The sequence below is a fragment of the Geotrypetes seraphini genome, chromosome 6, assembly GCF_902459505.1.
Source record: "Geotrypetes seraphini chromosome 6, aGeoSer1.1, whole genome shotgun sequence".
NCBI lineage: Eukaryota > Metazoa > Chordata > Amphibia > Gymnophiona > Dermophiidae > Geotrypetes > Geotrypetes seraphini.
Window position 1 is genome coordinate 156,586,602 of NC_047089.1, and position 23,957 is coordinate 156,610,558.

Here is a 23,957-nt window from a genome sequence, read left to right on the forward strand (position 1 = left end):
CTAATGTGCCAATGGCTTTGTGACATGACCAACATAATGCCAGAGGCATTGATTTTCGATAACTTGTAAGGGGTCAAATATGCCCTGTGGTATAAGAATAGTACCATTTGCATCATAGATGATGACCTCAAAGCCTTGAATGAAGTTAACCCAACTTTTTACTCCCCCTTTTTCCTACTGTTTTTACCGTTTATGTCCTCTTCTTTACCTAATAATAATAATTGTAGTTCAGCCCTTCTTCTCCATATGTATCTGTAAGTTTGTATGTCAGTCTGTTTAACCCATATTATTTACTGATTACATTGATGTAAATTATATTTTACTTGTTTTAATTTGTACATCGCTTAGTAAAACTTAATAAGCGATTCATTAAGTTAAAAATAAATTTGAAACTTGTCACGCCAAACCTGAGAAGTATAGTTTAATGAGGTATCACTCAACCAAATATCATACAGAGCAGTAGATGCAGAGAATTTGGCTTTTTGTAAAAATTTTATATCAAGCGGAGGCTTCGCCTGATTTAGATCTAATAACAGCACACCAGTGGACTATGGAAGGAGTTTCCGATACAGGAAGATATTTCTGGATATAAGATGTGATACAATGATGTAACTGTAACCATTTGTATGACTGGTTAATAGGTAGCTCAAAAGTTGACAACAGTGTCGAGAAATCTATGACATTATTATCCCATTAACTGCTTAATTGAACAAATTCCACATTTCCGCCATGATTTCCATTCAATGTATTGGCCTTGGATTTTTAACTGAGGGTTATGCCAAATTGGAGCTGATGTAGTACTGTTCCATTTTATACTGGCAATTTTGTCAAGTTCTAAATAAGGTGGATTTTGTTGAGTTGAGGAAAGAATTATTTTTTACTTGTCTTTAAGCCCGTTACATTAATGGGTGCTAGAATAGATATGTGTGTCTGTCTGTCTTTCTTTCTCTCTCTCTCCTTGGCTGCTTTCTGTCTCTTTCCTCAGCTGTCCACCACCACCACCCATTGCCTGCTCCCCCTGTCCATCAGTAGCCCTTCTCCCTTCCTTTAACCTCCCCCATGTCCAGCAGCACCCCTTCCCTGCTCCCCCTGTCCAGAAGTATTCCTTCTACCTTCGCTTAACCTCCCCCTGTCCAGCAGCACCTCTTCCCTGCTCCTCCTGTCCATCAATACCTGTCCAGCAGCACCCTTCTCTGCTCCCCCTGTCCAGCAGCAGCCCTTCTCCCATTTTATCTCCCCCCTGTCCAGCAGCACCTCTTTCCTGCTCCCCCTGTCCAGCAGCACCCCTTCACTGCTCCCCCTGTGCATCAGCAGCCCTTCTCCCTTCGTTTTATCTCCTCCCGTCCAGCAGCACCTCTTCCCTGCTCCTTAATACCTGTTCCCATACCGCCGTTCCTACCCTCCCTCCATCCTGGTTTCCCATTCTCTTCTGGCCCACCGGCACGAACTGCTGTCGCCGCTGCTGCTCTTCTATTTCTGTCTGTCTGTCAATGTCTCTGCCCACTGCCTGTCTATCATGCCCCTTCTCCCACCTACCTGAAGGGCAACCAGCACACAGTAACCGCTGCCGGATACAGTAAATTGCCACACGCACACTCGTTGCAAACCGTCATGCATGCACGCTCCGAACGTGCGCATGCGCAGCATGCTTTAACATTTCTCTGCCGGCCACAGAGATACAGATCACACAGGTAGGAGTGCGCATGCGCACTTAGGGTTTTATTATTAGTGACAGTAGCTATCAGATGACATAAAAGATAAGTGTTTCAGGTAAAGGTTACCATATAATTTATATTAAAGAATTAACCAGGTAGGCGAACATTGTAATTGTGCTTCTGATAGCCAATATGAGACTTGTCTACAGAGAAATACAACATAATAATTAAATAGGCTTGGAAAATTCACACCACCATCTTCCTCAATGCATTTCAACTTTTTCATAGCTAAGCATGTTGTTTTGTTGTTCCAGAGAAACTTGAGCATTTTTGTTTCAAATTTGGTATAATCAGCCAGTGGGAATAAAAATGGTATTATTAATGTTATAATATACACTTCTCCCTCCGTATTCGCTGTGATAGGGGATTAACAGACCCGTGAATACAGAAAACTCGCACATAACTTTTTCATATGTTATTCATTGTTTTCTATTAAAAACCATAGTGAATATGGTGAAACCGCAAATAACATGGTGGGAGATCTAGCCTGTTCCTGAAGGAGAGGCAAAACACGGTGAAGAAAGTACTTGGAATCAGTTATTTTCTCTGTAAATGCTTGAAATCAGCGCTTTCTCTATGCAAGCTGACGTAATTTGGGGGAGAGGAGCCAGCAAGCTAAAAATTGCAAATAATCGAAACCGCGATTGCTGAAACCGCGACTACGGAGGGAGAAGTGTATAGATGACTTTTGGGGCCAAAATCATCTTGATAGTGTCAAGACGATCCCACCACGATAGCTTCAGAGAAGACCATTGTGAAGTAAGGGATTTGAAAACTGAGTGATGTATTCTATGTTAAAATCTCTTATCACTTTTATTGTGGTGCTGAAATAAACTCCAAGGTATGTCAACTTATTTGGAGAATATGAATATGTCGTCACTATAGAGTGAGCCATTAAGAGGCATAACCTCGGTTTTAGAAAGGTTAAGTTTATACCCAGAGACTTTAGCATAATCTTTGATTGTCTGTAGTATACTAGGTATCGATTCCAGAGTTGTATAAATCAAGATGTCATCTGCATCCGCTGATAGTTTTATGGACAAGTACTCTATCTGATAACCTTTGATAGCTGAGTTGGATCGAAGTGCAATTAAAAGTGGTTCCAAGGCCAAATTGAAAAGTAAATGTGATAGAGGGCATCCCTGTCTAGTGCCTCTCGTTGGATGAAACTTCTCAGAGAGTACATCATTGATACATAGCCTGGTGGAAGGGTTGGAATATAGCACCTGAACTATATTGACAAAGTTATCATGGAAACCAAACCATTTCATCACATTAAATAAAAAAAGACCATTCCACGCAGTCGAAAGCTTTTTCAGCGTCCAATGCCATTTTAATCAATGAATCTTGACTATTTTGAGATTGTAATATTATGTGTGTAAAAAGTCTAGTATTATCACTGTATATTCTGCCTTGCATGAAGCCATTTTGGTCACAATGTATAAGTTTAGGTAATACAGACTGAAGTCTTAAAGCCAGTAATTTAGAATAAATTTTGGCGTCCACATTTATTAAAGAAAGTGGACGATAGTTTTGGAGCTTTAAAGGATCTTTTTCTGGTTTCAGTAAAACTATGATTGTTGCTTCAGTAAAGTACCATATGCAGACCCCTTCATTATAAGATGTGTAAAATACTGCAGTAAAATGGGGAGAAGAACATTTTGGAAAATTCTGTGGAAGAAAATTCTGTGGTAAGACCACCCGGTCCAGGTGATTTTCCTTTGGCCAGCGGAGAGCTTCTTCAATATGTGATTGTTGAATTGGTTCAGAAAGTGCTTGGTTGTCTTCTTCTGTAAGTGCAGGGTGACGTAGGCCATGAAGAAAGGGTTCAAATAGCTGAGAACCCGGCATTTCTGATTAATATAACTCTTTTGTGGAATGCTTTAAAATGAGAGCAAATGTCATTATTGTTCAATAGAATTATATCTAAGTCATCTTTGATCACTGGGATTGCTTTCTTTTCAGATCTCAATTTTACATAAGTGGCTAGATGGTGACCACACTTATGCAAATGTGAACAATAGTGTGCAGCCTTCATGAATACTTCTTGTGAAGCTGTAGAACTAAGAAGTAGATTATATTCATATCTTAACTTTTGAAGTTTAGTGTTTAAGGCTGGATTAGATAAATCACTGAAATGAAGAGCCTCAGTGGTCTTAATCTGTTGTTCTAAGGACTGCAGCCCAATCCTATTTTCCCTCTTTTTCTTAGATACATAAGATATTATGATGCCTCTTTATCTTATATTTCCTTCTTTTTATGTTGTCTTCCCTCCTATGTTGTTGTTACCTTTATATATTTAACTTGATACAGATTGTAACCTTTAAAGAATTTTCCTATTGTTTCTCATAGTTGTTTGTTTTTGAAATATTGTTTGTCTATGTAATAATTTACCTATGTTTTTAAATATTTGTACTATTTTGTATATCGCCTAGAATATAGATTAGGCGATTAATCAAACTGTATAATAAACTTGGAAACTTGGAAACTTAAACGCATTCCAAGCGTTAGGCCAAGATGTATCAGGAACTTTATTGAGATCAAAGAATTCCTTTATGTTTGAAGTAATGTGCTCTACGAAAATTGTGTCAGACAACAAGGAAGAGTTGAATCTCCAAGTTCTTTGATTTCTTGTGGAACCAACATTTTTGAATGTAATCAATATGGAGGCATGATCCAATACAGTTATTTGATGTACAATATATCTGAAGAGTCTAGTTTATCAGCCAGAGAAAAACTAGTCAGGAAGAAATTGATTCTTGAATATGAGGTACGAGGCGGAGGAAAAAAGGTAAAAGGCTGTTCGTCCAGATGCATTAATCGGCATGGATCAATCAGTTTTAATTGAAAAATACAGTCTTGAAAACTATATCAAGATTTAGGTTTTTTATATGATACTGATGATTTCCTATCCTCCTCCGGGTTCAAGATCAAATTGAAGTCCCCACCTACAATACATGGTGTGTCTCCAATGATGAAATATTTTCAGCCAAGGATTCAAAATAAGATGGATTATCACAATTAGGATCATATATGTTAATAATACTTATATGAGAGGTACCAATGCTCAAATCTACTTTGGTCCAGCGACCTTCAGTGTCTGAGGAGTGGGATAGTATTTTGATATCTGATCTATTTCTCACTAAGGTAATTTCTTCCCTATCGCCAGTGATAACACAGCAGGGTAGGCCCAGCGAGGTGATATTTTAGCAGATTCTATTGCAGAAAGATGCGATTCTTGATATTGGTTTTGTATAATGCAAAATGTTACACCTTTTGATGGGGTTATTGAACCCTTTCAAATTTAATAAAAAACAAGAGAAATTGGAACAAGAAGCTAAGAGTTACCAAAGCCCAGGGCAGGATTAATTCTTCAAGGGCCCCTAGGCACACAAGTATACTGGGCCCCCCTGGCCCTGCCCTGCCCCACTCTCATTTATCTGTTTTCTTATTCACTTCTTTATTTCCACTTGTATTTCTTTTTTCTTAATTCAAAACAAACAAAGATTAGCATAACCGTGCACAGTTTTTCTTATATGCAACCCCCAAACATCTCTGAACAAATCCCCCTTCCTTCCTACCTACTTACCCAAGACTAACTCTGAACCCTTTCCTTATATATTTAAAAGTGTTTAAATATATTGTAAAGCAGTAATACTATCAGAAATATAATTCTATATTAATAACCAAGTTTACAACGCCTCTCAACTGCCTCATTCTATGTCGACCAACTATAACCTATATGTATTTATAAACAACCAAATCTGTAACTCCTCTAGTATGTTCCACTCCCTGTATGTTAACTTGTAACGAAACAACAAGGCAAGTAGTCCACCAAAGAATACAACATGAAACAAAAGAAGATCGGCAGAAAATAAGGAGATTCAAATCAGGTTTATTCAAGGTGCTCCCAAGAACCATGCCCAATGCATTTTGCCAAACAAGGCTAGTCAACGCTAATAGAAAACTATGTTTTTCATACACACAGAACACAGATATACCCTCACCCAGTATGGAATAAGTAATCACAAACTAAAAATAGAAATATGTAAATAAAGGTTAAACTGAACCGCCAAGAAGCCAAACTGCATACAGTGAAACATCACAGAAACAATGACACATAGACCCCTAATACTCTGAAAAATATAAATATAACAGATGTAAATTTGAAGAAACTGACAATCACCATTTTATAAATTAACAAATAGAAATTAAACAAAAATTGAAAATAAGAATATACCATTTTATTGGACTAATCCATTTTTTAATTAACTTTCAGAGGTCATAGCCTCCTTCAGGTCAATATAGTATACTGCTGTTACATTATACTGTCCTGACCTGAGAAAGGGGGTTTGGGTCTAAAAGTTAGTAAAAAAAATGTATTAAAATTAGTCCAATAAAAAGATTACCTGTTTATAAAAGTTTTATCAATAACTACAATACTATTTTATTCTAAAGCAACAAAAAAATAAGTAAAAACATTTTTTTTCTACCTTTTGTCGTTTCTGCTTTAATCATCTTGTCTTCACTCTCTTCTTTATAGCCAGCATCTATCCTCTGTCTTTCATGCAGCATCAGCCCCTTCCATCCACTGTCTGCCCTCTCCCCGTTCCATATGGCATCTTCCTTCTTTCTATGCTCCTTCCATAAACTGTCTATCCTGTGCCCCTTCTCTCCTTTGTACATGATTCATTTCAGATCTGCCACCTCTTCATTTTTCTCTCTCTGTCACCACCTCCTCCCCTATGCTCTGGCATCTCTTCTGTTTTCTTTCCTTCCTTCCCACCCCACGGTCTGGCATCTTCCCTTCCCTGATGACCTGGCATCTCTCTTTTTTCCTTTTCTTCCATCTCTCTCTCTCCCCCTCCATGCTCTGACATCTCCTCCATCCTTTCCCCCTTCCTTTTCCCTTGGTTGGCATACCTTCCTCCTTCCCTCTATGCCCTGGCATCTCTTCCTCCCTCCCTTTCCTCAGAGCCCTGGCATCTCCTTTCATTCCTTCCCTCATCTTCCTATGAGTTTCAGAGCAATTACCGCCGCCACTGGTGCTAAAACCCACGCTGTGCATTCATAAATGAGGGGATTACATATTAAAGAGTCTAAAACAGCAAGCAGAATAGCTATAAAAAAAAAGCCTTATAGTTTTCATAGCTTACTTCAGAAAAACAAGCCTTCTTTAAATATCTCTTAAGGACTGATAGAGCATTTAGCACACAAATTCTTGTCTACAAAGTACCACAGAATTGTGAAAAACCATTTTTTTCTCCCCTGTGATGTAATCATTGTATGTGCTAACTAAAAGTTGTCCTTTTTAAATATGGATTCTTACATATCAGCTCTAGTTGAAAAGTGTAACTGGAGGTTAACACCACATATTTGGCATACCTAATGAGAATGACACACATATTCATTAAGCTGCTTTACTTACCAATACAGAGAATATTAAAGCAGAATCCCTGACTGATGCACTTATTGACCAGCTGTTGTGGTAAGCTGTCAAAGCCTACATGCCCAGATAGAGATAAGGTACGGATATCGACATTCTGTGAAAGGAAAATATAAACCTGTTAGTGCAGGAAGATGTAATATAAAATGACTGTATGATTTATGTTTATCTCATGGCTTTTCTGCTCACGTCAACCAATGATGAACAAATTAAAAAGCTAAAAGTCTTGAAATGTATTATTCTTTTTTCAAATGTCAAGTTACTTCCAGTAAGAATATAAAGAGATTAGGTTCTTACCTTGCTAATATCTTTTCCAGTAGATAGGTATGGTATTTTAGACAAGCGGGTTATCTCCCTCAAGCCACAAGCCTCTGCAGAAGGAATCCATTCCAGATTTTTTTCTCTAACCCTCCTACTTCACAGAGAGCTCTACTGCCATCTACAGTTAGTCCCCAAGCAAGCAAGAGTTCTTCCGAAATTAGGTGAAGTAGGGAAACGGAAAACCATCCTCAACAACAATAATAATAATAACTTTATTCTTCTATACCGCCACAATCTTGCAACTTCTAGGCGGTTTACAATCAGGAGAGCTGAATATGCAGCGAAATACAATATGCAGATAATCAGAGGAAATACAGAGAGCAGAGACCTTAAGAGGCATTAGTATAGAGTTACAATTTGTTGAGTAAAATATAAGATGTACATTTTAGAAGATAATTTCTGACAGGACCTGTTAGGAATAACTGGCAGCGAAAAATTACGACAAGATGAAGGTAACATATTATATATACGACAAGATGAAGATAACATATTATATTTATAACAGTGCAGTAAATTCAGGTGGATTAAGGGGGGGGAAAAGGGGGAGCGGGTCAGTTGTTTAGGTATTTCTGGAACAGGTATGTTTTTAAGCGTTTCCTAAATTCCCCGTAGGTAGTGGGCGAGAGCAGTTGGTCTAGGTCTTTGCCCCATAGGGCTGCTTGGTGAGAGAGAAGGTGTTCGTGGTGTTTTTTCATTTTGCAGCCTCTAACAACAGATCTGCTCTGCTCCAACAACTAAGATATGAACTAAGAACAATTAAACATCAACAAAATGCCAACAGAAACATCAGATCAGCTAGTCATCTCGGTAAGAATGATCCTTTAGCCCCCATCTTTCGCAGGTGTACTGCTACTACCACCACCATCATCACTTTGGTGAATGTGCAGGGATCTGTCGGCAAAACGACAGGGCCGAGAACTGGAAATGTTGTTCAAAGACATGAAAGCTGTGGTCTGGGAAAAAGGAAGTAGGCCTCTGTCAAATCTAGAGAGGCTAGGAACTCTCTCATAGCCATCACTACTATGACAGATCGAACTGTCTCCATGCGAAAAAGGGGGACTCTTGAGCGCTGCATTCACGTATGTAAGGTCTAAAACGGGTCTCCAATCATTGGAGCCTTCTTTTACACAATGAAGTATACGAACTGCCCAAGCCCAAGTCTTTGGCCGGCACAGGTTCTATGGCCTGAATATCTAGAATTCTGCTCACAATGGCTTTCACTCAGGAAGCTTTATCTGGGCGCCCTAAAGGAGAGTCCACAAACAAATCCATTAGAGGCCTGGTGAATTCCAGCTTAGTATGAGATGAGTGACGAGGGACATTGCGGGGTTGTGGACTGGATGCACTTGTTAGTCAATAAGAGGAGTTTGAATTGTATATGAAAATAGATGGGGAGCCAATGAAGTAACTTGAGGAGAGAGGTAATGTGAATATAGAGGCTCTGGCAGAATATAAGCTGTGCAGCAGAATTTTGAACAGATTGAAGGGAGAGAGAGAGAGTCAAGCGAAAACCTGAGAGAAGCAAATTGAAGTATTGTAAGCGAGAGATGAGTGTGGATAAGGATTTTAGTTATGTGTTTGGAAAGGAGGGGTGGGATTTTGGTAATATTATAGAGGAAGAAGTGATAGGCTTTAGCGGTTTGTTGATCTAGGTAGAGAAAGAGAGACAGGAGTAAAGATGACCCCAAGGTTCCACGCTGACAGGACAGGGAGGAGAGTGTTATCCAAAGAAAGAGAGAACGGGGATGTGGGATGTGCGTTTAGATGGAAAGATAAGGAGCTCAGTCTAAACCATATTTAGTTTTAGGCGGTGGTGAGACATCCAGGCAGCAATGTCAGACAGGCAAGCTGAGATTTGGGCCTGGATTCCTCTACAGATGTCTGGTGTAGAGATAGATCTGGGAGTCATCAATATACAGATGATCTTCAAAAGCCATGGAAGGAAATCAATGCACCAAGGGAGTATGTATATATGGAGAAAAGAAGAGGGCCCAAGATAGAGCCTCTTGGAGTACACCGATTGAGAGTGAGATAGCAGTGGTGGAGGATCCACCTATGCAAACACTGAAAGCGCAATGGGAGAGAAAACCAGGAGAGAACAGGACCCTGGAATCCCAGTGAGGGCAATGTACTGAAAAATAAGAGGTGATTAACAGTACTGAAGGCAGCAGATAGATTAAGAAGGATGAAGACAGAATACAGGCCCATTGGATCTGGCCAGGAACAGATCATTAGAGACTTTAGCAAGGGTGATTTCCTTGGAATGGAGCAGGTGAAAGCCTGATTGAAGTAGATCAAGAATGGCATGAGATGAAAGAAGTCCAGGCAACAGCAGTAAACAGAACGTTCAAGTAGCTTGGATAAGAAAAGGAGGAGGGAGATGGGGGTGATAGTTGGAGAAGGATGTGGGGGGTCTAGTGAGGGTTTTTTGAGGAGAGGTGAGACTGGGATATGTGGATTTCTTCTCTTTCTTTTAGTTGTCTGTTGAAGCAGTTGAGTCTGCTGAACTATTGGCAGAGAAGGAGTTGAGTTAGTGGAACATTTATTATGGTGAGAATGTATAGAATGTTTGGAAAAGGTTCTTGCTCTTTCAGCAGAGTACTGCAAATCTGTTTGAGTAAATTTGAGCGACTTACTTGCTGAGGTGTACGACTGGTGGTCTGATTTTTTTTCTGAAGAAGTCATCATTTTTATTTTAATGTGAGCAAACTGTTGTTGCAGCGATTTCAATGAGGAAAGTGAACTTGAACACTTTGACTCATGCATGCCAGGACTTTTAAGTACAGTCTGAGAATCCGTCAGGTCAGTAGCACCGAGTGTGCTAGTATTTTCAGATACTGCCGGAACCTGCAAGAGGTTCTTTGGGTAGGCACTTTCTTCCATGTCCGGTGAAAAGAGTAATTTTCCCAAGGGAGGTAAAACTTTTTTTTTGAAGAGAAAGCCGAGCGGAAAACTGAAAACCTGAAGAGATCACGCTCACATTCAGCATGGGAAGGACAGGATGCTTTATGACTGACTGTCAAAGATTGTGCACGAGCTTGAGAAAGCAGTTCCGGACAAGCTGCCTGCAGCTGAATTAACCAGTGTGTCTGCATTGGCCTGTGTCCACAGAGAATGCTGTATTTATATTACTCTTGTATTTATATTACTGGCAGGAAAGCAAAAGAATGCTATGGTACTCAGTTGATTAAATACCATTGGCATCCTATAGAGGCAAGAATTAGGTTTAAAATTCTATGTTTGGTCCCTAAGTGTTACTTTACTGGGGATACCATAGTATCAGTTTAAAATCCCAGCGGTCTGCAATAAAAATCCCTTACGCAGCTTAATAAAAGGTGGGGAGGGGGGTTGTTTTTTGTTTGATTTTCTAATTCTTACTAAGTGTGCATGTCATTTTACTTTTGGCACAATTCTATATTAATACTGCTGTGAAGCCAGCACAGCATCGTGAGTTGTGGTAACCCCCAAACTTTATCAATTTTACTCAATTTTTATTTTTAGTTTCATCACAAATCATATTTATTCCACCTTTTCCATCTCGTAATGTTTTTTATGTTCTTGGTTTTAACACAGGGGTAGGGAACTCCGGTCTTCGAGAGCCGTATTCCAGTCAGGTTTTCAGGATTTCCCCAATGAATATGCATGAGATCTATTTGCATGCACTGCTTTCAATGCATATTCATTGGGGAAATCCTGAAAACCCGACTAAAAACGCAAAAGAGAGTCTGAGAAAATTGGCTATTTAACCCTACTGTCTGTTTTCTGTCTTTTTTCCAGTTCCCAATGCACAACAGGTCATTTCCTTCTATCCTGTGAATTTTTAGTTGCCTCAAGAGCCCCTCAAAAGGAATTATGTCAACATTTTCTAAAATCCAGATAGTGTTTTTAAAATACTGGAAAATGCTTTCAAGTGCATCAAGAATTTAATGGCATGGGCTGCACGCTTGCTTACAGCAGAGATCTCAATCTGCAGGATCAGCTTTGTAGATCAGATGTTTGGACTGAACCATATAACAGGATGAAAGGACATTTTAAATGTGAGCAATGTGAGATATATGAGAACATGCTTGAAGGAGAAGAGGTTAAAGTTCCCTTGAGGCGGACAGTTGTACTGAAGCGATATACAACATGTATTTCTAACTATGTAATTATAAATATCACACACACATATATACATACACACATATGCCCATGTCAACTGTGTTATATAGGACAAATCTATCACCCATCGAAAACCCGTCTTTTTGAACATCACTATAATATTAATCACCATAAAGGGATGAATGTATTGGGCCAACATTGTGCTCAGGAACAACATACATTTCAGGATTTGAAATGTATAGTACTGGATTGACTCATTAACCTTTCCTCAACGTCGAGGGGCTGTTACAAAAAAGCAGTGATGGATCTTTATGCTTAAAACTGTGTGGCTGCAGGGACTAAAATCAAAGAATTGAATAGCATGCCTTTTATTGAACTATTGGATGATGTTTGAGTTTTGCTGAGATAGGAAATGACGCCGGAAACCAGAAGTATATTTACTGCAATTGTTTGGCATTCTGTTGTCTAAGACCACCATCAGAAGTGGATATGTGCATGGAAGATTTTTGAGTCTCTCCCTTGAAGCAGCCAATAGTGTTGGGAGTCTCAGGACAGCAAATGAGCAGTAAACAAGTTGGATTGGAATGAAGTTCCAATCCTGAGATAAGTCCCATTATGTGCATCTGATTGGTAGTTTTACTTTTAAACCCTATTTGCAGTATGAGGGAGTTTTTTGATGCCTATATTATTGAATAGCAGTTGAAATGAAAATACTAAATGCAGCTATGTTACACTGAAGCTTTTTTCTCCCTCTTATAATTTAATAACTGACCACGATTAAACAACTTATTTATTTAGATTTGAGTTGTTAACCTTTCAGTTGTTATCTTTTGAGAATTTTGTACAGTAAAATAGGACACACTCTGGTGGCTTGGATTTGAAAGAAGGGAGGTGGGACTGGAACCAACGAAGGAAACTCAAGAAAACAAGAGCACCCTAAGTACAAATAAAAAAGCCAAAAACAGAAAACTATTACTGTTGGGGGATTCCATCATCAGAGGCATTAACCTTGGAACACAGGGCGAGGAGTCCAAAATAGTGAAATGTCTTCCAGGATCCTCAGCTACCAGGAGTTCCAGGCAAATACTGACTATAATTAAGGAAGAAACTAAGGATTTTAACACTGATGTTGTTATCCATCTGGGAACAAATGACCTGGCCAACAACTCCACACTTGCAGCACAGAAAGCTTTTCGGGAGCTTGGTGAGGGCGTGAAACCTTTTGTAAAGACTTTAGCTTTTTCTGAAATACTGCCTGCATATGGAAAAGGAGAGCAAAGAATGAAAAACACAGAGGACTTTAATAGATGGCTCAGAGCCTGGTGTCATCAAGAAGGCTTCAGGTACATAGGAGGATGGGGAAATACATGGAAGGACAAGAAGCTATATTGCACTGATGGGCTACATATTACTACAGCAGGAAAAAGAAACCTTGCAGAGAAATTTAGACAATATTTTTCTAGGCATTTAAACTAGAAGGTGGGGGTGGTGTATGTACGAAGGACAATTATAGAGACCACCCCCGGCAAAAGAAAAGATGTGATAGTAGTAAAGGCTGCAACATAAGCAATATCAGCAACTCATTTCTTAGTATTGCAACGGAAAGTGAAACGACACAAAAATCCATACGAAAAAGGAGATTATCGCTGAAAAATAGCTGGAAAGCGATGACCACAAATGCTCGCAGTCTAAGCAACAAAGTTGATGATCTGCAAGCCCTGATATTAGAGGCAGATCTAGATATTGTTGCTATCACAGAGACATGGTTCAGTGAATCACATGGATGGGATGCAAACATACCGGGATATAATCTTTTTAGGAAGGACAGAGATGGGCATAAAGGTGGAGGAGTAGCTCTCTATGTAAAGATCAATATCCAAGCGACCGAAATGCAAGGGACCTGGGGAGAGGAAGAAGCGATATGGATTGCTCTGAAAAGAGAAGATGGAACTTCTATCTACGTGGGTGTAGTCTACAGACCTCCGACTCAATCGCAGCAAATTGATAAGGATCTGATTGTGGATATCCAAAAGTTTGGAAGGAAAGAGGAGGTTCTGCTGTTGGGAGATTTCAACCTGCCGGATGCGGACTGGAATGTTCCGTCTGCGGAATCGGAAAGAAGTAGGGAGATTGTGGATGCCTTTCAAGAGGCTCTGCTCAGACAAATGGTGACGGAACCCACAAGGGAAAAAGCGATATTGGATCTGGTCCTCACAAATGGAGAGAGTATCTCTAATGTTCGAGTGGGTGCTCACCTGGGTAGTAGCGATCATCAAACGGTTTGGTTTGATATAACGGCTAAAGTGGAGAGCGGCCGCACGATACTTAAAGTCCTAGATTTCAAACGTACGGACTTTAATGCAATGGGAAAGTACCTGAAGAAAGAGCTGTTAGGATGGGAGGACATAAGAGAAGTGGAAAGACAGTGGTCTAAGCTGAAAGGAGCGATAAAAATGGCTACGGACCTTTATGTGAAGAAAATCAATAAAAACAAGAGAAAAAGGAAGCCGATATGGTTCTCCAACCTAGTGGCTGAGAAAATAAAGGCGAAAGAGTTGGCGTTCATGAAATATAAAAAAACCCAAGAAGAGGAGAGCAGAAAGGACTACAGGGTGAAACTGAAAGAAGCCAAGAGAGAGATACGTTTGGCGAAGGCACAGGCGGAAGAACAAATGGCTAAAAATGTAAAAAAGGGAGATAAAATTTTTTTCAGATATATTAGTGAAAGGAGGAAGATAAAAAATGGAATTGCTAGGCTAAAAGATGCTGGGAACAAATATGTGGAGAATGATGAGGAGAAAGCAAATGTGCTAAACAAATACTTCTGTTCTGTGTTCACAGAAGAAAATCCTGGAGAAGGACCGAGATTGTCCGGCAAAGTTACATGAGAAAATGGAGTAGATTCTGCGCCGTTCACGGAGGAGGGTGTTTATGAGCAACTTGAAAAACTGAAGGTGGACAAAGCGATGGGACCAGACGGGATCCATCCCAGGATACTAAGGGAACTCAGAGAGGTTCTGGCGAGTCCTATTAAAGACTTGTTCAACAAATCTCTGGAGACGGGAGTGATTCCTGGGGATTGGAGGAGAGCGAATGTGGTCCCTATTCATAAAAGTGGTCACAGGGATGAAGCAGGAAACTACAGGCCGGTGAGCCTCACTTCAGTTGTTGGAAAAATAATGGAAGTGTTGCTGAAAGAAAGGATAGTGTATTTCCTTGAATCTAATGGGTTACAGGATCCGAGGCAACATGGCTTTACAAAAGGTAAATCATGCCAAACGAACCTGATTGAATTTTTTGATTGGGTGACCAGAGAGCTGGATCGAGGACATATGCTAGATGTAATTTACTTGGATTTCAGCAAAGCCTTTGATACAGTTCCTCATAGGAGGCTGTTGAACAAACTTGAAGGGCTGAAGTTAGGACCCAAAGTGGTGAACTGGGTCAGAAACTGGCTGTCGGACAGACGCCAGAGGGTGGTGGTTAATGGAAGTCGCTCGAAGGAAGGAAAGGTGACTAGTGGTGTCCCTCAGGGTTCAGTGCTGGGGCCAATCCTGTTCAATATGTATGTAAGTGACATTGCTGAAGGGTTAGAAGGAAAAGTGTGCCTTTTTGCAGATGATACCAAGATTTGTAACAGAGTAGACACCAAAGAGGGAGTGGAAAATATGAAAAAGGATCTGCAAAAGTTAGAGGAATGGTCTAATGCCTGGCAACTAAAATTCAATGCAAAGAAATGCAGAGTAATGCATTTGGGGATTAATAATAGGAAGGAACCGTATATGCTGGGAGGAGAGAAGCTGATATGCACGGATGGGGAGAGGGACCTTGGGGTGATAGTGTCCGAAGATCTAAAGGCGAAAAAACAGTGTGACAAGGCAGTGGCTGCTGCCAGAAGGATTCTGGGCTGTATAAAGAGAGGCATAGTCAGTAGAAGGAAGAAGGTGTTGATGCCCCTGTACAGGTCATTGGTGAGGCCCCACTTGGAGTATTGTGTTCAGTTTTGGAGACCGTATCTGGCGAAAGATGCAAGAAGACTTGAGGCGGTCCAGAGGAGGGCGACGAAAATGATAGGAGGCTTGCGCCAGAAGACGTATGAGGAGAGACTGGAAGCCCTGAATATGTATACCCTAGAGGAAAGGAGAGACAGGGGAGATATGATTCAGACGTTCAAATACTTAAAGGGTATTAACGTAGAACAAAATCTTTTCCAGAGAAAGGAAAATGGTAAAACCAGAGGACATAATTTGAGGTTGAGGGGTGGTAGATTCAGGGGCAATGTTAGGAAATTCTACTTTATGGAGAGGGTGGTGGATGCCTGGAATGCGCTCCCGAGAGAGGTGGTGGAGAGTAAAACTGTGACTGAGTTCAAAGAAGCGTGGGATGAACACAGAAGATTTAGAATCAGAAAATAATATTAAAGATTGAACTAGGCCAGTTACTGGGCAGACTTGTACGGTCTGTGTCTGTGCATGGCCGTTTGGAGGAGGATGGGCAGGGGAGGGCTTCAATGGCTGGGAGGGTGTAGATGGGCTGGAGTAAGTCTTAACAGAGATTTCGGCAGTTGGAACCCAAGCACAGTACCGGGTAAAGCTTTGGATTCTCGCCCAGAAATAGCTAAGAAGAAAAAAAAAAAAAAAAAAAAAAATTTAAATTGAATCAGGTTGGGCAGACTGGATGGACCATTCGGGTCTTTATCTGCCGTCATCTACTATGTTACTATGTTACTATGTTAGTTTACCTATTTGAAATTATACATATCAACTGAAGGAGAGATTGTCTGGTTGCTATAGACCAGTGGTCTCAAATTCAAACCCTTTGCAGGGCCACATTTTGGATTTGTAGGTACTTAGAGGGTCTCAAAAAAAATAGTTAATGTCTTATTAAAGAAATGACAATTCTGCATGGGGTAAAACACTTTATAGTTTATAAATCTTTCCTTTTGGTTAAGTCTTAATAATAATATTGTAATTTATAGCTAAAGAGACATATGAACAAGAAATTGTTTTATTTTACTTTTGTGATTATGATAAACATACCGAGGGCCTCAAAATAGTATCTGGCGGGCCACATGTGGACCCCAGGTCGTGAGTTTGAGACCACTACTATAGACACAAAGGGAAAGTGAAAATGAATTGGAGAATCAAGTCAAATTTTATTCTGAATGGATCATCGACTGACAAATAAGTCTAAAATTAATTTATGTTAGGGCATCAGGATTTATTTAATTTTTGGAACAATTTTTTTGAAATCTGTTGCTAATTACCTTAGTTGTTTATAACATTATTTAACCACCCATTGTTGGGTTTTTTGGGTTTGTTTTTTTACCACAGTGGCTTTTCCTCTAAGGAGTTTATTTCAGCTGGGTTTTTTCTCCAAGGGTGTGTGGAACAAATATGAATATTGGGACTCCAAGCCTATATCTACTACTAAAAAAATGAACTTGGTGGAGCTTTGAGGTTCCTATTGATAAAATTATTGAGCTATACATAGGTTAGCAACAGCTTTCAACTTTGCAAACTAATCCTATTGATACTAGGAGACCCCCAGGCTTTACAAGGGTGTGCTACCCTGCTTACTTCCTTTTTTAAAAACAAAAAAACAACAAAAAAAACCTCTCTCTAACCTGCTAGTCTTCTTCCTTTTAGTCCTACCAGAGCAGTCCCGAACCAGTAGGTATTATGCTCATGTTCCAGTGGATGAAGACAAAAATCATAGTAACATAGTAAATGATGTCAGATGGTCCATCTCTGTCCAGTCACATTTATTATCAAGGTAATAAATGTTGAGCCAACAATCCATAAGATGTCTTCCCCTCCCCCTGAGATATGCAAGACTGGTACACTCGGGCCATACTTGCTCTTGATCCATAGTTGTCATTTTCAGGGCTTAGTCCTACCCTACACTGGCCCTACCTTCCCCAGCTACCAAGGTGTAGTCAAAAGCTATTCCAACCCCTCCTGATCTGTTTTCCCACATACGAGACACAGACCACAGAAGTCCATCTCACATGGACTACACTGCCCCACTGCTAGAGCTGCGGTCAAAGCTAACTCCAGGTTATTTTATATGCTATGTTCAATCTTATATTGTGTCAAATTCTCACAGATCAGAGTTCTAGGCAGATTACAAGCAGTGTAATACTAAATAGAGTTCTGTTAAACATACTATTTATTTATTTTAGTATTTATACATCGCTTATAGCCTAAGGGGCTCATAATCGAAACTTAAATATGTCTAAAAATACGCCCATGTCGGCACTTGGACAATCTAAAAAACAGGTCGTCCAACTGCCAATAATAATCAAAACTAGCTTTTTGGACGTATCAGAAACATTTTAGGTTTCTGAAGGCTTCTGTGCGTCCAGAGCTGAAAAGGGGCATTTTTTGAGGTGTGGTTAGGATGGGACATGGGCCAATCTAGACTTAGTCGTCCTGCAGGGATAATCAAATGTTTTACGAGACTGCCTAGGCGAAATTTATACGTTGTGAGTTAGATGATGTAAAGACAGGTATGTGTCCAAAAGGTATCGAAAGTGGCTGGATAACCACTGCTGAGACAAAGTTAAGACCCTCACACACTCTTCCCTACCCTCCCCCCCCCCCCACATGCCTCCGGAACATTAGCACCCGGCATAGGAAAGCCTAGTAGAGATGCACAGAGATGGCTTAATTAGTTTGGGTGGGTGGGGCTTAGTGAACCATAGAGACAAGGACAAAGGCCTATAAGCCACTCTAACCACTACATTCATGGTGGAAAATGTGAGCCCACCAAAACACAAAACCCTACTGTATAGCAATATAGGTGGCACCTGCAGCCATTAGGGCCATTGGCGTTGTATAATATAGGTGGATATAATAAGTTTTTTTTGGGGGGCTCACCATAACCTATAAGGGCATAACCTTTAAGGGAGTTCTGGTGAAATGTTTATCTGGTACCCTTTTTGTGAATCTAATCTACCGTATTTTCACGTAGATAACGCGCACCCGTGTAAAACGCGCATACGGGTATAGCGCGCGGAAAACACAAATTTATGTAAAGAAATTTTTATATACCGCGCTCACGGGTATACCGCGCATGCCGCCCCGACTCTCCTCTGGCTGCCCCGACTCTCCGTTCGCTGCCCCGACTCTCCTCTGGCTGCCCCGACTCTCCTCTGGCTGCCCCGACTCTCCGTTCGCTGCCCCGACTCTCCGTTCACCCGCCCTGACTTTCCGTTCACTGCCCCGACTCTCCTCTGGCTGCCCCGACTCTCCTCTGGCTGCCCCGACTCTCCGTGCGCTGCCCCGACTCTCCTTTCGCCCGCCCTGCCCTGCTCCCAGCTCTGTAAGCATGCGCAATGGTCTGAGCATGCTTGCCGCTTAGTTTTCTGCGCCGGGTTGTGGGGGCGCGCTTTTGACCTATCACCAAGGTGGTTTTTCTGGCGGTGTGCTTTTCACCACGTGGCTGTGGCCCCCCTCTATCTGGCCTTGTAATTTGCCCAGTGAATACTATTTTGACTATACAACAGCATCTCAGCCTTTGGGTAAGCCTATAAAAGATTAATGCTGCATGTAGAGCCCACATTTTAATTTGATCTCTTCAGATTGTTATTCTGCATATATCTACCCGGTAGTAGAGTTTATCAATTAAATTTAAATTTACCGCCATAATGGCAGGAATGAGACAAAAGTCATATACAGCGGACTTTAAGCTTCAAGTCGTTGCGAAAGCTGAGGAAATAGGCAACCGGGCCGCAGTGAAAGAGTTCGATGTTGGAGAAACATCGGTGCGTGAATGGAGAAAAGATAAGAAGGAACTGGAGAAATGCAATCCGCGAAAACGGGCACATCGTGGGGCCAAACCAAAATGGCCTCAGCTGGAGGATGACTTGAAGCAGTGGATTCTGGCGAGAAGGGAGCAAAATCAATCAGTCTCTACTGTTGCGATTCAGATGAAGGCAAAACTACTTGCCAATGGAAGAGGACTACCCGACTTCAAAGCTGGCTTCACATGGATCTCAAAATTTATGAAAAGGAACGGACTATCAGTTAGAATGAGAACAACTGTTGGCCAGCGACTTCCAGATGACTGGCAGCAAAAATTGATTGATTTCCGTGACTTTGTCGCCAAAGAAATATCTGAACTTGGCATCACTGCAAAGGACGTCATCAACATGGATGAAATTCCAATGGCATTCAACATTCCAGCGACAAGAACCATAGCCCCCACAGGTACTAAATCTGTTGCCATCACCACAACTGGGCATGAAAGAACGTGTTTTACAGTCGTTCTTGGTTGCTCAGCTAGCGGGGTTAAGTTAAAGCCCATGCTCATTTTCAAAAGGGTCACTATGCCCCGTGAAAAGCTGCCCACCAGTGTGGTTGTGCACTGCAACAAGAAGGGATGGATGGACTGCGACGTAATGAGATTGTGGGTAGATAAATGCTTTAGGGCAAGACAGGGTGGATTCTTTGCAAAAAAATCCTTGTTAATTTTTGATGCCATGGCTGCCAACAAAGAAAAAAATGTTCAGGCCTACATTAATTCTACTCGTGCCCACATCGCTGTGATACCTGGAGGCCTGACATGTAAGCTGCAACCACTTGACATCGCAGTGAATCATCCATTCAAGACTTTTATTAGAAAGGAGTGGGAGGAGTGGATGCAGAGCGGCATACACGAGTACACACCCGCAGGGCGGCTGAAGCGGGCAACTTTCACAGAAGTCTGCAAGTGGGTGGCTTCAGCATGGGACAAAATAACACCAGATACTATTCGAAACGGATTTAGAAAAGCGGGCATTGTTTATGAAACCAATGACACTACGGGTACTACCAGTGCAGCGGAAGGAGGCAACAACATGGATATCAGCGATGATGATGACAATGATGACGATATTACTTCGGAAATAAACGAGGATCGTCTGCAGGCCGTGCTCACTTTATTTAATGACGATGATGACAATTCGGATTTTGATGGATTCAAGGATTCAGATGACTGTGATGATGATGACTGAATAAACCTGTAAACTTTGTTTATTTACAACTTTACCGTAATTACGGTAACTGTATTTAGATTATTTTGTCCTCGATACTTCGTTTGATCTACCGGTTAATGTTATAGTTTATAAGAATGAACATGTAATTTCTGTTCTTGTTGCTGAATTCATACTCACTAACTCTAGATTAAAAGTTATACAGTTGTTTATAAGAATGAACAGTTTTTTTCTTTTCACGTGTTTGGTTGGAGGGTGTGTGAATGGTGCGTGAGTTCTCCTATGTCTGGTTGAGGTGGATTGAATTACTGGTATTTAGCTGAAGAAATTATGGTAGTTAAACACCCCACCCCCATTCCACACACATTACGGTAATTCTCTTCCATTTTTGTTCCCATTATAAAAAACACTGATAAGTTTCCAGAAAAAAATACATTAAAATAAGAAGTGAAAACAAAGGCCCCTACAGATGAGAACATAACATAAGAATAGCCTAACTGGGTCAGTCCAATGGTCCATCATGCCCAGTAGCCCATTCTCATGGTAGCCAATCCAGGTCACTAATACCTGGTCAAAACCCAAAGAATAGCAAACATTCCATGCTACGGATCCAGACTTTTTCTCCAGGAATTTGTCCAAACCTTTTTAAAACCAGCAACGCTATCTGCTTTTACCATAACTTAAATCTTTCCTTCCAAACAGAGACCTTGCTAGATGTCAAATACAGAAAGAACAAGGTAACTTCACAAGGACTTAGCTGTGCAGGAAATGTGAATCTCCTCATACACCCACCATATAGTGCAAAAATGTGCAAAGGTCTGTTTTTTTCATTCGATCACTACATAGCCTAATGCCACACAAATATATTCTGAAGGTCAATGCTAAGGTTAACAAAGTTTCCTTCCTTGGACCACAAGGAGATACTGACAAACCACTAGAAGAGATCCCAAAACAACTACGCAGGCACAACACCACTCAGTGTGTGAACCAGTTCAGTGGAGTGGACTACGGTAACTGGGGGGTGGAAATGGACCCGGAGTTTTCTCAGCAGAATTTCCCAGAACATCTCTTCCTCTCAACACATTGACACGCTGGTGGGTTTATTTTATAGCTTTTTCACTCCCTTCGGTCTACCTGTCCCCCCTTGAAGTCCTGTCCCCCCTTGAAGTCCTGCCTGTCCCCCCTTGAAGTCCTGTCCCCCCTTGAAGTCCTGCCTGTCCCCCCTTGAAGTCCTGTCCCCCCTTGAAGGTCTGCCTGTCCCCCCTTGAAGGTCTGCCTGTCCCCCCTTGAAGGTCTGCCTGTCCCCCCTTGAAGGTCTGCCTGTCCCCCCTTGAAGTCCTGTCCCCATCCTGAAAGCCTGATGCCCCCCCCCCCCGACGCCCGATTCATCATCCGGAAGGACCGCTCGCACCCCCACCGCTCGCACTCCCACCCCGATGGACCGCTCGCACCCCCACAGCCTCCCCCCCCTCCCCCATTGAGAAGCTGTCTACCTTGTTTCCGGATGCCAGTGAGCCCAGCTGTTTCCTCTGCCGGCGGTCCTGCCCCTTCTCTGAGCCCTGCGCTACGCTGCTTCCTCTTCCGGCGGTCCCGCCCTTTCTCTGACGTCAGAGAAAGGGCGGGACCGCCGGAAGAGGAAGCAGCGCAGCAGGGCTCAGAGAAGGGGCAGGACCGCCGGCAGAGGAAACAGCTGGGCTCACTGGCATCCGGAAACAAGGTAGACAGCTTCTCCATGGGGGAGGGGGGGGAGACTGTGGGGGTGCAAGCGGTTCTTCGGGTGGGAGTGCGAGCGGTGGGGGTGCGAGCGGTCCTTCCGGATGATGAATCGGGCGTCGGGCGAGGTGGGAACTATGTAAAAAAAAATTTATATACCGCGCTCACGCGTATACCGCACAAGGTTATGCACGGTTTGTAAAAACACGTATAACGCGCGCGTTATATGCGTGAAAATACGGTAATCTAAGGCTTGGCTTTATATACCGAGTCATCATTCTAAGAAAGCTCGACTCGGTTTACAATAATTAACTTAACAAATAAAAACCATAAAAAGTAAGACTAAATTTCAGTAAATTAATTTTCAAAGTGTTGAGCAAATAAAGTAGTTTTTAAAGATTTGCAAAAAAAATTGAAGTGAGACAGAACTCCTTAAAAGAAATGGAAGATCATTCCAAAGATGAGAAAACTTAAAGATCAGAGATTGACTAAATATCTTGACTCCTTTAATCCCTTTTTTGGAAGGAAGAGATAATTTAAATTGTTACCTCTTGCAAAAGAAAGTCTGTAAGCATTCCAAAATTAAAGGAAGGAGAGGAGTAAAGATACCATATAGGATTTTAAAAACAACACAAGCACATTTAAATTGAACTCTAAAATAAACTGGGAGCCAATGGAGACTGGTGCAACGAAGTCAAGTGATCAAATTTACATTTCCCAAAGATCAATTTTGCAGCAGTATTTTGAATCAGTTGCAATCTATAAAGACAAGTTTTTGTGGTACTATGGTAGACAACATTGCAGTAATCAAGGCGAGATAAAATAATTGACTGAACTAATATGGAAAAACGACGATGACCTTCCTCAACAAACGCAGATTAAAAAAACATTTCTTGACCACAGAGTTAATTTGATCCTTAAAAGAGAGAGAGGAGTCAAAGAGGACTCCCAAAACCTTAGCAGACAACTCAGTCTGAAAGAAGGATACAGAAACCAAAGCTACAGAAAAGGGAAGACAATTCAATTTTGGGCCTAATCATAATAATTTGGTTTTAGTTGTATTAAGCTTCATCCGGACCGACTGAGCCCAGACTTGAAGTTTTGATATACAGAGATTCATTTTAGATACTAGGTCAGTAGTATCCAGATCTATCTCTATCAATATGAAAAATCATTCGCATAAGTGAATAAAGTTTCCCAGGTTGACAGCTTAAGAATATTCAGGGTGGTCATGTAAATATTGAATAAAATTAGAGAGAGTGGGGAATCCTGAGGAACCCCACAGGGAGGCTGCCTATAGTATTATCTTCAAAATTCACTGAATAGGAACAATTCAAAAGAAATTTAGAGAACCAGTCCAAAACTACCTGGTGGAGACCAATATCTGAAAGCAACTGAAGGAGAATACCATGATGGACTACATCAAACGCTGCAGAAAGATCAAACTGGAGTAGAATAGAATATTTGTTTTGGAGACAGATTTGTTGAATTTTTTTAAATAAGAGAAATCAGTAGGGTTTCAGTGCTAAAATTAGAGCGAAACCCATTTTGGAATGACTGAAGTAACATTTTTGTCAACAAAGGTGTATTGGCAATTGGGTGATAATGAGAAGGAATTGTAGGATCTAAATCTACTTTTTTTATATAAGAGGAGTAAGTTCGTAGCAATGCCCTGTAAAGTGCC

General features: G+C 41.1%; 1 protein-coding gene across 1 annotated transcript in view; it reads right to left on the reverse strand.

The window, feature by feature from the left end:
* The window catches only part of SEPTIN10 (septin 10), a 126,606-nt gene that overhangs the window by 74,827 nt on the left and 27,822 nt on the right, over positions 1-23,957 (reverse strand). The window contains exon 2 of the mRNA XM_033948226.1: positions 7,144-7,258. Coding sequence (XP_033804117.1) covers positions 7,144-7,258 — 115 coding nt within the window. The remainder of the gene's footprint in view (positions 1-7,143; positions 7,259-23,957) is intronic.